Source organism: Coenobita brevimanus, chromosome 55, assembly GCF_032717465.1.
Source record: "Coenobita brevimanus isolate Jiangsu-jjx chromosome 55, ASM3271746v2, whole genome shotgun sequence".
In the NCBI taxonomy this organism is placed as follows: Eukaryota; Metazoa; Arthropoda; class Malacostraca; order Decapoda; family Coenobitidae; genus Coenobita; species Coenobita brevimanus.
Genome location: NC_137008.1, coordinates 58,011,292 through 58,027,366, shown reverse-complemented (window position 1 = coordinate 58,027,366; position 16,075 = coordinate 58,011,292). Strand labels below are relative to the sequence as shown.

The following is a 16,075-nucleotide window of genomic DNA, read 5'->3' as shown; positions in this document are numbered from 1 at the left end:
CACGGGCTTTTCGAAAACCAAACTGAGATGACAAAAGATGTTTGGATTCTATAAGCCACATAAGAAGATTTATCATACGCTCGAACAACTTGCTGAGACAACTAGTAAGAGCAATGGGACAATAATCCTGAGGAGCATGGTCTAGCTTTCCCGGTTTAAGAAATGGGAGAATGAGGGCATGACGAAAAGAGGGAGGAAAAACAGCCTCAGTACAGATACGAATATAAATAGCTAATAAAAAGGACGGCCTGGGGGGAAAGGTGATGGAGAACATCGTAATGTATGCCATCGGGACCTTTGCAAGTGTTCTTACAGAGACGAAAGGCGGAGGACAATTATTCATGGAGCATGAATGGCGCTTTAAATGACTGACCAGACGACAGCCGGAAGACATACATTCAGAAGGAGTTTTAAGGGCATGGAATTCGGGGGAAGGATGAGAACCGCTACTAACATTACTGAAATGAAGACCCAAGCCATTAGCTTCATATTAACTGCCTCCTTGTCATTCTCTCATTTGTCATCAGGCTATCGTCCCTCCAACTTACACCACCCTCGTTCATACACCCCTCCATCTCACCCTCGATCTCTCCCACTCCCTCACTCACATCCGCTCTCCTAGTTGATTTCTTTATTCTCTCCATATGATCAAACCATCTTAGGGGTAGCTGTTACTTCTAGCACATCAACAACAGCACCCTCACACATACTCTTGTTGTTGTGGCCCCAGGCTCATGGAGTGCAGGCTCAAGTTTCCGTTCTTCAATCTACCAGCCTACTTTGAGAAGACAGGGAGGTAGCCGAGGGATATTTGTACTCTTAAAACTAAGGAGCTTAGTGTCACCACGTGTGGTTTTCCCTCTCCAGTACCGTACATAAGCTTAACACCATTTAACAATTTCACCATCTACATCACATGTGAGTATACCTTGCACATTCATTGTCTGTCTCTTGTTATATGCCTTTTCCAGATCCATGGAAGGTGGCATAAAATCTCCTTCCCTTCTCAAAAAGCTTTTCTCGTAAGCATCTGAGAATACATGTACGGAACGGTATCTAATCTACACACCCCTTCCCTTTTCTTAAACTCCCTTGTTCCTTTCCTACCATATTGCCACGGTTCTGTTCCCTGCTGTCAATAACTATTCCACAGTACACTGTTCCTGCTACGACAAATACAGAACTCCTATGAATGCCACATTTAATTATCTTTGTACAAGATAACACTTTTACCTGACAGTCCTGTCACTACCATTCTTCCATATCACTGCATGTTTTCCAGATTCAATCAGTCACTCTCTCTCCACAGTATTTTAACATTTTGCCATACATTTCCATCAATCCCTGGTGCTTTTCCCATTTTGCCTTCAGTGCCAGTGCCTCACACACACTTCTCTCCTACTGATCACATCATCCTTTCTTGCCTCTATTCTGCATCTAGGTATTAAAAGGCTTTCCATCCATACACTTTCTCACACTTTATTAGTATATTCTGCCATTTTTGTCATCCCCTCTGTTACCTTCCTTATCGCTCTCTCTTACTTTCCTGACCTCCCCCTAAAACTATTTCTTACAACCCTCCACTTAACAGTACATTATGGCTTCCCATTTTCACTATTTAAAATGTCTTTTCATCTCTCCACAGTCACATTTCTTCCATTTCCCATCCTTTCACTATATGCTCTCTTCTCTTCAGTATCTTTTCATTTCTCCACAGCCACATTTCTTCGGTTTCCCATCCTTCCACTATTTTCTTTCTTCTCTTCAGCAGCTCATTTTACCTCCTCAATTCATCATACTATTTCTTTTACCCTCTGACCTCTTCTCTGAACCCTACACACCACTTCATCTCTGCACAGATTTCTTGTTAACAGCTTCACCTTCAACCACCTCCACGTTTTCCAGGTTAAATTTGTCCAATTGCCTCTTCAGTACCCTCCTATACTCCATCCCTTTTCCTTCCTCCTGTAGCTTTCCTGCTCACTCCGCAATATCTGCTTCCTCCTGTCTTTCTCTAACGTAATTAATTGCCTCTTCACCTCTACTCATCGCGTTTATAAAGGCTCCAATGTGCTAGCATTCACTGGCCATGGTCACCTAATGGCAGCTCTCTACAATGCTCAATCTCCGGCGGCCTCCCTATTCAGTCCTTTATCCTTGAGGTCACATTATGATCTCATCCCAGTTTTTTTTTTTTTTTTTTTTTCATAACCCCGGTCTCAATGTTCACACCTCTCACAATCCGAACCTAGTTGTCAACTTCCATCCTCTCCACATGCCCAAACCATCTCAATCTAACCCTCCTCATCACAACACTAGTACATTCAAGTCACATTCTTCCACTCAAATTTTCATTTGCAATCCTAACTCCCTCAGGTCTCTAATTCATGCACACACTACACTTCCATCTAACCGTTATCATCTCTGTACATATGAGCCAATGAATATCCTCTTCCTTTACTGCCTAGGTCTCACTGCTGTACAGTATTACACTCCAAACAAATGTTCCATATAACAGGAAGAACCCTTTCTATGTCAGAAGTGGCAACAGCACCCTGAAGTTCATTCCACCACTCCTTACCCAGACCACAAAGCTAGCTCCAGTCCTACCTCCAGCACATAGCATGTCCCCCACATAACAAAACTCCACACACTTGAGACTCTCTAGCAAGAGCAATCCTTTCCCACCTCTTTACCTCTGCATGCTCTCCTATACACACCACAAACACAAAAACAGCATTATTTTGCAGCCTACCTCCATCATTATACCTCTTATGCACTCATTTATCAAAAAATTGCACAAGATGGAGTTACTTCCCACATCCTTGATCCTACTGCATTACATAATGGTCAGACAATCCACTCTGTCCCCTATACTGTATAAGCTAGTGTCAAGCCTCTGATCTCATACAGTTACCCAAATAAACATAATTACTGTCATGTTCAGTCAGTTTCCCTAACCATGGTGACATGGTATACCTGTGGACAGTCTGAACTTCAGTTCAACTTTAGTTATTTACTAACATTAACCAGAGGCGTCCTGTTAACGTATGGATACGTCGTAACATTTTGTAATGGTGACTTCCGTCGATGTATCGATACATTTTGCAACTGCAAGGTCCGTCATTTGCATATTTTTCAAGTTTTGGCTGTGATTTTTGGTAGGCATACACAGGAAACCTTCCTCTACCCGCCGCCAGGCCGTGAAACTGCCTTACCCCGCGAGAACCCCCCTTCCCCCTGCATGCCATTGTCTCGGCAACTGGTGATGGCCAGTCTAAAGACACGTTGCGCCATGGTATGAAATTCAAGGCGAGAGTGATTCCCCAATCGATAACGATGTGGAGGACAAAGATTACGTGGCACCAGAGGAAGAAACAGGCAGTGATGAGGTAATGTCGCTGAGGAAGGTGCGGTATGTTGATGTGTTCAGTGAGTGAAACAACACTTATATTGCTTCTATTACTGTGTGAAAACCAATATATTCTTGTACTACATATAAATTCATACCAAATGAACAAATATCTACCTATTCTTAGTAGTTTGCAATAATTACTGCTACCACAGAAAACGCGACAGCCACAGCGCAGCTCCAGAGAACACAGTACCTTGTATTTGGAGGGTCACCTGCTTAGACCACTTCTAAGCTCAGGTATGCACTCTGTTTGCGAATTGCCATTGTTTCTCATAAAAAGCGGAGGTTTGAGTCCCCAAAAATTTTTTTTCCAAAATCTGCCAGGATGGGGGGGGGGGGGTCAGTGGTGACAAATCTGCTGGGATGTGGCAAGTTAAACCTCTCCCAGGAAAAAAGTCCATCAAGGCACTGTCATTTCCATCCACTTCAGTAGGTCCATCCAACTGACCAGTCACCCTGTCAGTTCTTACCAACTTCACTTCTAATATAGCAGTCAAAAAACACTTCCGTCTTACTTAAGCTTGTTTTGCATTCACCCAATATTCCACTTTCACTCTGGCCCCTCAGTTCTTTATGAAAGCATAAGCACATAAATATGACCATCCACATTCGTATTCCTGCTTTGTCTTACCCATACAAAGCTTCACTCAAATTACCCTCACTCCATTATAGCCTCCTTTTATCTTTAACACAATAGTGCAAAAAAACTCCTTTGCAATCTTATCTACTCCAGCACATGTACCCAGTCCACACCCTCACAGAGCCTAAACTCTCAGTTATCCGTCATCACAATATCCAGCCCAATGCAATATCCGGCGCTGTTGGCTCGGTGAGTCGGTTCTGTTAAAGCAATATCTGGCGAAATTATGCAATATCCAGCACCGAAACGGGACATTACCGGTGATTCTGTGCAACATCTGGCATAAAGGCGTTTCAACAGTCTCATAAAAGGTAACCAACCGGCACTGTATGACCACATTTTATCATTGCTAATAGTTTATGCTAATTTTCATCTTTTACTCATGAGAGACTTTACTGTATAGGATGCAGGGTGGTGGCAGATCGTAACGCAATATCCAGCTCTATGCCGAATATTGGACCAATGGGGGACACTAACAATATCAAGCATTTCACGTTATTTGACATAAGGCTTGGTTGAATTACACTGGATAATTGATAGTTTACTGTATTTATCCATCCATTTGGTCCCATTTAACCTGCATATATCCACTACTGCATCTTCAAGCATGTGCACAATCTCTCTCTTCACATTACATGCATTTAACATTTCATCAGCATCTGCAGACATCTGTAAAGTGGTTCTCTCTCACGACCACAGATAAAAATAACCAAATAAACCCAGTACCTACACATACATCCATACATCGCCACACACATACTGTACATCCATACATAAATACAGCGATTAGAGAGAGAGAGAGAGAGAGCGAGAGAGAGAGTCTACTTGGTCAATATCGCGCGCTGCGGATCGAGAAAAAAAAAAAGTTCGGCCAAGTAGACACAGATCAGCTGACCAACGAAAACATTCAAGATGGCGGAGGATGCTGCTCAAGCACTGCATAGATATCAATATACTATGAAGCACCGATAGAAGAAGTTTATTTGAAAACGTTTGTACGCTCCAGTGTGAATAAAACTCTAATGTAACACATTAAATCATGCTTAGAGATAGGTGTTTCTTCACTAACACGTTCATTGCGGTTTTACAAACCTATAAACTAGTCACTATACCCAAAGAATCTTTAATGTTTCATTACTTACAATGGATTTGGTGAAGTTCAACTTCCTCATAGGTGAGAAAAAAGTCCACAGTTGGAGCACTTATGGTACACAGTTGAAGTGGCCACCATCTTCTTTGTTTACAAACAGTGGAGCGTGCCGACCGATCCACCTCATTCTTTCGCTCTCTTCGCCCAGCGGGTGGAAAAAACTTGCTCGCCGAGCAACTCTTGTCAAATAGCAGAGCGCTCTGTAGCGCCCCGTGGCGCTCGGCCAAGGCAGACGCCACGGCCATGTCGCCTCCCCCGCCCTCCCCTTTCTACTGGGCAGGTCACAAACCCCTTTAGGCTTGTCACCCTTATGATACACAGGGTGCACATAAATAGTTCTGTACTGTTTTCCTCTACCCCTGGAGAATTAATATCTCTTGTATACAACTAAGACACTATTATTTTGTATGTGAAGTGGTCTCACTGCAGACTATTGTGGACAGAAAGAAGAATGAGTCTGACAGGATCGCCAAAAAGATTATCTTCTAATACCAACCAATGGAAAATTAGAGAAACTAAAGGTGAACAAAGAGACATATCCAAGCAACGAATGGAATGAGTATGGTGGTAAAAGTAAGCAGGGGTGCCAGCGTTAAGGATGAAGAGATCTTGAGAAGGAAAAAGCTTTTCTAATAAGTGTCCCCAAGTGGTGATCACAGTTGCCCTGTAGGGAATGCCAGCAACTGAAGTCACCAAGAAAAATTGGAGGAGGAAGTTAACGATGGATTGGCGAACTTTGGAAAATTAAGAGGGTCAAAAGAAGAGGGTAGTAAAGTTAACAGTGATCCACTAGTTATGGAGAATGACACGAGCAGAAGGATGAGGGACAAGAGAAGAGAGGTTCAGAGGGAACATCATTGCGGACAAGGAGGGCAGTGTCATACGAAGGACAGGATCCAGGAAAAGTATAGCCAAGAATGGGAATCGAGGAAGTACGAAGAAAGGTTTTCCGAAGGAAGAGAATTATGTGAAGAAATAAGGAAATGAAGGTCCATACGATGGGTTCGGAAGCCTCTAATATTCCACTGAAGTATCATAACAATGGAAAGGATTAAGTCTTCGAGGAGTGTAGAGATTTACAACAATGAGGGTGAAAGTAACCAGGAACCGTGGGTGAATCGAGAACAGAAGTGACTGGGGAAGACAGGGAGGGTGTAGTGATCATGGAGGAAGGTTATTGGACTGAGGAAAATGGGGAAATAGAAAAGGGGGGAAGGGGAGGTTAAGGATGGGTAGGAACAATGGAGGAGGGTGTGGAAGGGGGGAATATACTTTCACAACAAGGGTATACAAGGAAGAGGTATGGTGAGGGCAGTTAAGAATACAATATAAGGATTCTGCCTCCATGGCCCCATGGGGCAAGACAAAGGTTGAGTGGGACGTGTGACAAAGCCCTTCAGTGTTCTTGTTGTTGGGACGAGGGTAAGTGTTGGGTAGGCTGGGCAGTAGAGGGAGACGAGGTGAGACCAGGAATATGAGATGAAGACACAACAGCAAACTTGCGTTGGCTAGCACAGGGAGGTGATTAAAGGGATGAATCCCCCAAGCAAGACCTAGTTGGATCATACAGCCCTGCTAGGGCGACGGGAGAGTGCTACCCCTCCCAGCAAGACAGCTACCCAGGCAGAGCGCGAACTCTCGACCTCGTGATCTTAAGGTACACGCTTTACCATTTGAGCCACCCGGCTCCCCCAAGTAAGGACGAAGAAACAGCAGAGGTAAGGCTAGAGGTTGAGAATGAGTAGGGAGGGTCGGAGAAGTACTACGAAGAGTTAGGGTCAAAATATCAGCAGGACTAGGGGAGGGGAAACTTCAATTTTCATAATCATACATGGAAATGAAAGGCTCACCATAACCATCGAAAAAGAAAGGACCACATGGGTGGAACCTGGAGTCTTGAGCTCTGGCCAATGAAACAAGCTCCAAGCATGCAGTCTCTACCCTACCCAGAGGGGATAGCAACACCATGTAGGAGAGCAAACTCACAGCACAATGACAGGCCATTGGCCAAGAGTCCCACTACAAAGGAATAGCATCCCCAGATCCGCAGGTGCAGCTCAGCAGTAGTACTGCCTCTGCAAAAGTCCACACATGGGGTGGTGCTAAACTATCATTGTCCCTACAACTGGCCAGACCAACAGTCCATGGGCACACCCTAATCCTTCCTGTAGCAACATCCTAAGGGCCACTGATGAGAATTTTGATGAATGTGTAAAATTCCATGACATTTAATGCCTACAATATAACAGACAGGAGCAGAAGAAAAGGGAAGAAGAAACAGTAAAAGAAAATTGCCCTGCAAAATTAGTTGAGGAAATGACAGGGATCTAAGGAGATGGGAGAGGGCAGGACAGAGTGGAGATGCAACTGTGGCATCTGCCCAGCAACCAAACCTCCACACACTTCTGTTGAATCCATTAAGATGCCACGCAAGAGCTCCCCTACATAAATCCCATTTGATGTCTCCAAAGGCCTCCTAACTCCCCCGTCCCCACTGGCAACAACGAACAAGAAGAGGAATAACCTCCCCAAGCTAGACCTTGATAGATCACATAGCCCTTCCAGGGTGACGGGAGAGCACTACCCCTCCCAGCAAGGCAGCTACCTGGGCAGGGTGCGAACTCGACCTCTACGTCTCGAGTCAAGCTCTCTACCCGAGCTGCCCTGTTCCCCAACAACAAGCAAGTACATGAGGGGGCAGGGGTCCAACTTAGTAGATATGCAACACTGGTACCACAACGATCTCAAATGCGCGACCTCCTGTTGTGCCTAAGTGGAGCTTATTATGTCTTTGCATGAAAGGAGAGCCCTGTCACAATCAGGAGATGCAACAAGTTTTCCCTCAACTTTTTCCACACTTTCATTTTAGTAACAGAAATAGCCTTTAGTTCTCCTCCTACACTCAGCATATCCCTCAAGAAGTAACAAAACTTCATGCATTCTAAGTGGCAATCCTCCGTATTGCCACTTCCCAGATACCCCTGATGACATGCAACAAAGCTTCTCATATCCTGCAGCCTGCCTCTAACTCCACTGCACCGCATGTGGAGTTGTCTTTTGCAGGTTTTACACAACTAAATCTGCTTGATTCTTTTTCTGCAAACAGCATAGGCCATACGATGCAAAATATACAAAAGTCATAGTTAGTGTGGATGGTAGTAGTAATAGTAGCAGTTCCCTAGGCAGTCTGGCCGAACAGCCCCAAGTCCATTAGAAAGGCCATGGCGGTGACCGGGCTTTCCCACAGAGCTCTCAAAGAGTGTATGTTGTGTTGTTGGAGTAGGTGATTGTGTGCAATGCAGTCTTCCATAATGTGCTTAACAGTATGGGGTGCTGTGTTGCATCCTGGACAGGCATCAGCAACGGAGTCATCCAGCCTCTTCTGGTAGCTTAAGTGATCTGGATGGTGCCCACATCTCAGCCTGGCCAGGTGGACCCTGTCCTCACAAGGGAGACAGGATTCAGAAGGGTGGATGTCAGGAGGTCGTGCTGTGTTGTCTTTAAGTAACTGAATGGAGCGGCGAGTGATTTCAGTGTGGATATGCTTCTGGAAGCTGGTCTGAGGTGGGCGAGATGACAGTATTTGTGTATGGTATTGTGTGCTGGGTGTTGTTTTGATGTTCCTCGGTGTGGGTGGAAGTGCTGCCATGTAAGAAGAATGGAGGAAAGGAAAGGGCAGACACCCGAGAGAAGCACTACTGAACATCGAGTGAGTGGATGTTAAGCACCCCCACCTACTACACAGAAAAAAAAGAGGGACACTGCATGGAACAACTGGAGAATGAGAGGTAATAACAGAACAAAGGAAGAATACAGAAGAATTAGAAATTAATAAACAAGAATACGCAGAGAGGAAGAAAGGAACTTTGAAAAAGGTATAATTGACAAATGTAAGGAAGAACCCAAATTGTTTTATAGATCTGTCAATGGCAAATTGAAACAAAAGGAAGGAATCACTAAACTGAAAGTAGAAGGAGAGGTCTATAGAGATGTGGCAATGCAAGCTGAAATAATGAACAAATGTTTCCAACTGGTTTTCACCAAAGCAAGGGATTTAGTGGAGGGTGATGGAGTGACTAGAAATGTAGTGATAAAAGATATGAAACTAAATGTAGTGATAAAAGATATGAAATTGGAAGTGCAGATAGTGTATAAATTACTGGAAATTCAGGATATTAGGAAAGCCCCAGGACCGGACGGAATCTCTAATTGGGTACTGAAGGAAGGCAGAGAACAACTGGCGGATAAGATTCACGGTCTAATTGTGTGTTTTCTGGAAGAGGTGAAGGTGCCTCAGGAATGGAAGAGGGCCAATGTGGTACCAGTTTATAAGGGAGGAAACAAGGAAGAACCCCTGAATTATAGACCAGTGTCCCTAACATGCATAGTCGCAAAATTGTGTGAGAGAATCCTGAAAGGCAGATGGTTGAAATATTTGGCTTAAAGTCAGTTTGGATTCAGAAGTGGAAGGTCATGTGTTTCCAACTTGTTGAGCTTTTACTCAAGCGCAACTGACGTGCTACATGAGACAGTTACATGGATTGTGTGTACAGTATTTAGATTTGGAGAAAGCCTTTGACAAGGTACCCCACAAGCAACTAATGTGGAAACTGGAGCACACAGGAGGACTGAAGGGAAACCTCCTGGAGTGGATGAGAGACTTTGAGAGTCAGACAAATGAAGACAGTAATAAAGGACAGGATATCTGGATGGAGGGAAGTAACAAGTGGAGTCCCACAGGGCTCAGTGTTAGCACCAGTAGTGTTCCTGATTACATAAATGATATGGTAGATGGAATGAACTGTTATCCAACTGTCTGCTGATGATGCAAAGATCTTGAGGAAAGTAGAAGTTGAGGAAGACTGTAAAACGCTGCAGGAGGACAAGGATAGGATTCATGATTGGAGCCGGAAGTGGGAAATGAAATTCAATGCAAAAAATGTAAAATATTGGAAATGGGTAAAAGTACCAAGAAGCCATCACCAAATCTTTGATGGGTAATGAACCAATCACAAAAGCAAGATAAGAGAAAGATTTGGGAGTGCTGATCCAGGATAGATCGTCACCTGAAAAACACAGTAACAAGACAGTTAGAGAGATATATATAACAAGACAGTAAGAAAAATATATAAACTCTCGACTAACATAATAGTATTTCATTACAAGCATGAGATGATGAAAAAATTGAGTGACATGATCCACCCCAGGTTGGAATATGCAGCAGCAGTGTGGTCCCCACAAAAAAAAAATGACGTAAATAAGATTGAGAGAATACAAAGAACAGCATCCAAGATGGTCCCTAGCCTGGCTGATGTCGTACAGAAAGAAGCTGGAAAAGCTGGATCGGCCTTCCTCAGAGGAAAGGAGAGAGAGCGGTGACATGATTGTAGTGTTCAGAGCCATAATGAGAGTGGATAAAATTGACAGAAAAGATCTGTTTGTATGGGATAGGAGAGTAACAAGAGGACGCAGAATGAAACTGAAAAAGCCAAGCTGCTTCAAGGAGGACGCAGAATGAAACTGAAAAAGCCAAGCTGCTTCAAGGATATCAAGAAATATAGTTTTCCATATAGATGCACAGAACTGTGGGACAGTCCAATCTAAAAACTTAAACGAGTTCAAAGCAAAATTTGACTTATTGAGAAAAAGAGACGGGACACCACGAACGTAGCTCATTTTCCGTATACCACAATTAGATACACGCATGTATGCACACACACACAAACTCCTGTTCTACATTATCAAGTCACAAATTTCAAAGCTTATCACTCTGTGTGATTCACAGGGAAGAATCATGTGGTACATATGTATACTTGATACAGTGGCAATGTTGTGCATAAACAGACATGCAGCATCATAAATATCAACAAATGACAGCTGACAATAATACAGGTGGATATCTACTTTGCTAGACCGTAAACCTGTCTGTAATTATGTGTTTTGCCGGCATTTGGAACTGTCAAAACTTTTGCATTTTGGAACTGATAAAACACAAAACTGAGTGAAACTTTAATGACATGGTTATAAACTGTCACCCACAAATAACTGTGAAGAACTTAGGTCTCACAATAATAAAATCCAAAGTGCATGAACTCAGTGGTTCTATGAGAGCTAAATACTCTAAAAGAAAATAAATCTTCAGTACAGTAAACAAATAAATTATTGTATTTGGGAATCAAATCTGGTTTTAATACCAGGAACTGCCTTAAATTAAACTGCCTAAAGGACATGGCTTATATTTTCAGTTTTTCTTTTTTTTTTTTTATACAAATGAAATAATTTACAAATTTTGTACTCCTTACACTTTTGTGGGGCTTAACTTGAATTATGAATGCTACACTACTGCATCACACTTCTGTACAAAGTCTGCATCAGCATTTTCAGAACTTAGCCTTTCTCAACTTAACCCCAGATATGTTTTTCTGTACAGGTGCAACAAACAAGTCAATATCCATAAAGCCAACACTTTTTATACATATTTTTTTATATATTTATGTACACATATATATATTTTATATATGTATATATAATTTTATATCACGTCTGTTCTGCCTCAGCAGTACTCAGTACCTTAAACATTTTATGTTTCAATTCAGAGTACAAAGGTTGAAGGCTGGGCACTGCACTGCCTCAATATTAGCAAATTGTGGCATCATGTACAGCAGAACTTTTGTCACAAGAAGTCTGTTCTAAAGCAATGACACCACAACACTTGCTGCTGAAGCATCCCATTTCAGTTGCAGGTCAATCATGCTATCACAATATTCTTGCTGCATAGGTGGTTGAATGCATTTGCACTGCCCACTAGGCAAGTCTCTGTGTTCAAACCAGACTAGCAGGAAATCAGGTTGGTGCATAGAGCTCAAATGAAGATTAGTAAGGGCATTCCACAGTAAGGAAGCTCAAGATACAATGCTGGTCTCTCATAACGCTGGTCATCGAAGTTCCCCGTGGGCTGAATCATCGTCGAGTGCCGGCCAAAACGCAGGAGGTTGCTGACTCCATCAATAATGCGCATTCAACACTTCCCACTACCACCCAATGCTCTTCTGAACACATGGATAAAATGGAAGATAAGCATCATCTAACCTAACACTAACCTATGTAATCATTTTTAAAAAAATAAAAAATAAACAATAAAATAAACTGACAAATACTTACCTGACAAAAGGCAAGGCAAACGGTGTTCTATGCTAACTTAAAAAACTATTCACTGAGATCAGCATGTTGATTTAACAAGGACCTTCTCTTAAAATAAAAGCTACGGCCTCTCTCTAATAATGTAAGTAGCGTAACTCGTGAAAAGAGAAAAGTAACAAAACATCTAAGCCTATCTCAGAAGAGCACTGGATGGTGAAACCTGTAAAGGGAGAGGACATGAATGGCCAGGAATAGGAGTCCAAAAGGGATAAATATGAGGGAGAGGGCAGGCAGGGAACTTGGGCCAAGAGGGTTGGATACGAACAAAAACGCTATTTGGGGAGGATGTGGAAAAGGGATGGAGGGAGGGGGACAGAACAGAGGGTGGCAAACAGTAACCTTGGCATGACGGTGGGTTAGCGTGCTGTGTCGTTTATGGTTTATGTTTAGTTTTGACTTGACACAGGGGAGGTGGTAGGGAGCTTTCATTCTGTTTCAATCCTCCCTTTACTCTGTTCTGCCTCCATCCTGCTCATCCCTCTGCCTTGGGTGTTTGGCATGTGTGTGACGTGTGCCCTCGTTCCCAGGGTGGTGCGGAGTAGTGTAGAGTGCAGAGGTCTCAGCTACGTGACCTGGACCGTGTCCTGGTTCGCCGCCGGGATCTATGTGGACTGTCTCTGCTTGGTGACCTTCGAGATTTCCCGGGGGATCTGTTTGCCACACAACAAAATAACATATGTTAAACTGTGTTAGCACAAACTATGTAGAGTTTAATATGATTTAGATGGAGTTTTCTTGATTGAACAAGCTGTGAATATATAAATAAAAGATAAAAGGAAATCTGGCAATGAACATGAAACAGAAAAGAACACTATACGCTACAGTACAAGAAAACCTAACAAAACGCATTCATGAATTGTGTGAAGTATCAAGACTCATGCTCAATCTTAAAACCATCCAATAAATGTACTCCACTACAAATCAAAATATAATATTTCTGAATCTTCATTTGTACAATGTCACAGATGGTTGTACTAAATGGATACTGTGTGAAAGATTAATCTTAACAACATATGACAGGAAATGTTTTTGTATTCTGGTTGCCACCCCTAATCCACCATTTACTTCTCTCCTACCTGCGTGGGGACCTCCCAGATGATGACCTTTTGCCAATGGGAGACCTGCGGGAGGGAAGTGGAGACCGACTGCCTCCTCTTCTACGAGATCGAGAGCGGGACCTTGAGGCCCGCCGTGTGTTTCTTTCCCTCTCCCTCTCTTTTTCTCTCTCTTTCTCCTTTTCTTTCTCCTTCTCCCTCTCTCGCTCACGTTCCTTCTTCCTCTCAGTTCTGGCTCGTTCCAATTCAGCCTGCTCCTTCTCTCGGGCTGCCTTCAATTCTGCCTGACGCCTTTCCAATTCTGCCATTTTCAAGCGGCGCTGAGCCTCCTTCTCTGCAATCTGGTATATACATACAGAATTAAAAACACTTACAATTCTGTTCACATTACAGCTCCTCACCAAAATATTTATAAAGTTTCAGATCACTATGCAGTATTAGCAATGACAAGAAGTAGGTATAACCACAAAAATTAAAAGAACAGTTTGCAATACAACTCCTTACAGTAATATTTATAAAGTTTCTGATCACTATGCAGTATTAGCTAAGACACAAAGTAGGTATAACCACAAAAATTAAAAGAAGCTAGTACAGTACTGGAAAACATATGGGCTGGGGATCTGAAGATGAATATGACTGATAGTTATAAGCTAAGGCTGAAACAAACAGACGAGACTGAATCTAGAAGCTATAAGGATACAGAAAGGGTATAATAAAAGCAACAGCGACCAAGCCGACTCCGTACCTTCATTACCCTTGCACAGTTGTTGACTTTATACATGGGTTTTATTCGCCCTTGTGTACAGTACAACTCTTTTGTGTGGGGAGGCTCCCCACACCCAGCTCTTCTCAACAGGATGGAGTCAAAGGCTTTTTGTCTCACTAACTCTCCTCTTACTGGCTCCCTTCAACCTCTGTCTCTTCACTGCACTGTTGCATCTTTATCTCTTTTCTATTGCTACTACAATGGTCACTGTTCCTTTGAACTGTCTGCTTGCATCCTTCCACCAGTACAGTGGGCACACAGCACCCATCTAACATTCTCATCCCTTTTCTGTTCAACTCTCTAAATGCAAGAGTTAACCACTACTCCCAGTCCTTCATGTATGCAACAGGTCAACTCCGGAACTGTCACCCTCAGTGTGTTTTTCCTACTGCCTACAATCTCCAGTCTTTCAAATGCAATGTGTCAAGGCATCTCAAAATGAATGGATACTGAATTTGGCTCTCTGTTAGCTTGTTTCTTCTGGGAGGGAGCCATTTGCAGGCCCCTGGCCTTTGCTTCCTTCTTCCTTGCATAAAAAAAAAAAAAAAATCATCCACTAACTTCATGTACTGCTGCCTACTTCTTCCTTCACCTTTATCACTCTTCTTTCTGTGTCTACCCTCTCGCCCTATTCTCCCATCTTTCCTGTCACTTTCTATGGCTATTCTGGGGTGGGAAAGGAGGTCTGGATGATGATGATGACTTTCCTTTTCAGCTGGCTTTACACTTCGTGACAAGCCAAATGGTTTCCTGGAAGCCAGGAAACCATTTACAAAGCTGGGTGGTAACAATATGACCAACCATACATCTTCCCTACGTGTCAGCAACTAAGTTGGTGGAGGGTTAGCGCCTCTTCCTGTAAAACTAGCTCACAAACGACCATCCCGTAGAGGATTACGGTGCAGGGGGGAAGAGAGAGAGAGACTTACTACAAAAATTGTAGAGATGTAGGTTAGAGAGAAATCAGGAATTATGAAGCATAAACAATACAACAGATTATAAAAAGTGGACATATGTAAAAGATACATGTCAAGTATATGATAATAAATTCTGTAAGACAGCTAAATAAAACATAGGACTAACAAGAAACAAGGGGAAGGGCACAATATCTGGAGTATATATGGCAGTGCAATAAGGCATATGATGCAGATGAGAACAGCTGTTCCTGCACCTTCATGTCTAGACTTTAAATTTGCTCCTACCTGCTGGGCAGTAAGGGGCAGCCAGTATATTGCTGGCTGAGCCTTTGTCTTGATGAACAGGTCATCTAAACTTTTTGGAGGTGGCTCCTCCACTTTCTCCTGTTCTGCATCTGGTAAGGAAAAAAAAAAAGGAATGATTTTAGAAGGAATAAGTACCATCTTGGTATTATTTTACTTAAATCATGCCAAGCTGCAAGCCTCACGTGAGGGACAATGAAGGTTTAAACGAACAAGCTGGAAGCCTCATATAAGGTACAGTTTACACTGGTTATAAAACAACGGCTCAGTGGAGGTAAACTACCTTAGAATCAGCCCCATAGGTGTTAATGACAGAGTGTCTGACTGGGCAAAGGCTTCAGGGCCTAACACAAGACCCATTAGTCCTCCTACATACCTACACATGTTACCACTTTTAGGCTAACACCCACCATCCACACTGAATACATGCAATGGCTGTCTCATACAGGACTGGTGTACTGGTACAGTATTAGCGGATGTATTTTTACAATATGTCGGTGGGCCTTTCGGTAGATCAGAAAAAGTCTGCTTTTATGAAATTCATATCCTTAAACTGTTCCCTCCCCGAGCCGGGATTTGATTTTGGGTCCGTTAGGACTGCAGGCTGCCCCTACTGATCCAGCCCCCCC

The 16,075-nt window shown here is 43.0% G+C and overlaps 1 protein-coding gene across 1 annotated transcript in view; it reads right to left on the bottom strand.

Annotated features, from left to right (window-relative positions):
* Positions 1-11,208: 11,208 nt before the first annotated feature.
* The window catches only part of LOC145401336 (uncharacterized), a 109,495-nt gene continuing 104,628 nt past the window's right edge, over positions 11,209-16,075 (bottom strand). The window contains exons 16-18 of the mRNA XM_080273661.1: positions 15,429-15,538; positions 13,482-13,801; positions 11,209-13,055 (exon numbers count right to left, since the gene is read on the bottom strand). Coding sequence (XP_080129787.1) covers positions 12,965-13,055; positions 13,482-13,801; positions 15,429-15,538 — 521 coding nt within the window. The 3' untranslated portion in view covers positions 11,209-12,964. The remainder of the gene's footprint in view (positions 13,056-13,481; positions 13,802-15,428; positions 15,539-16,075) is intronic.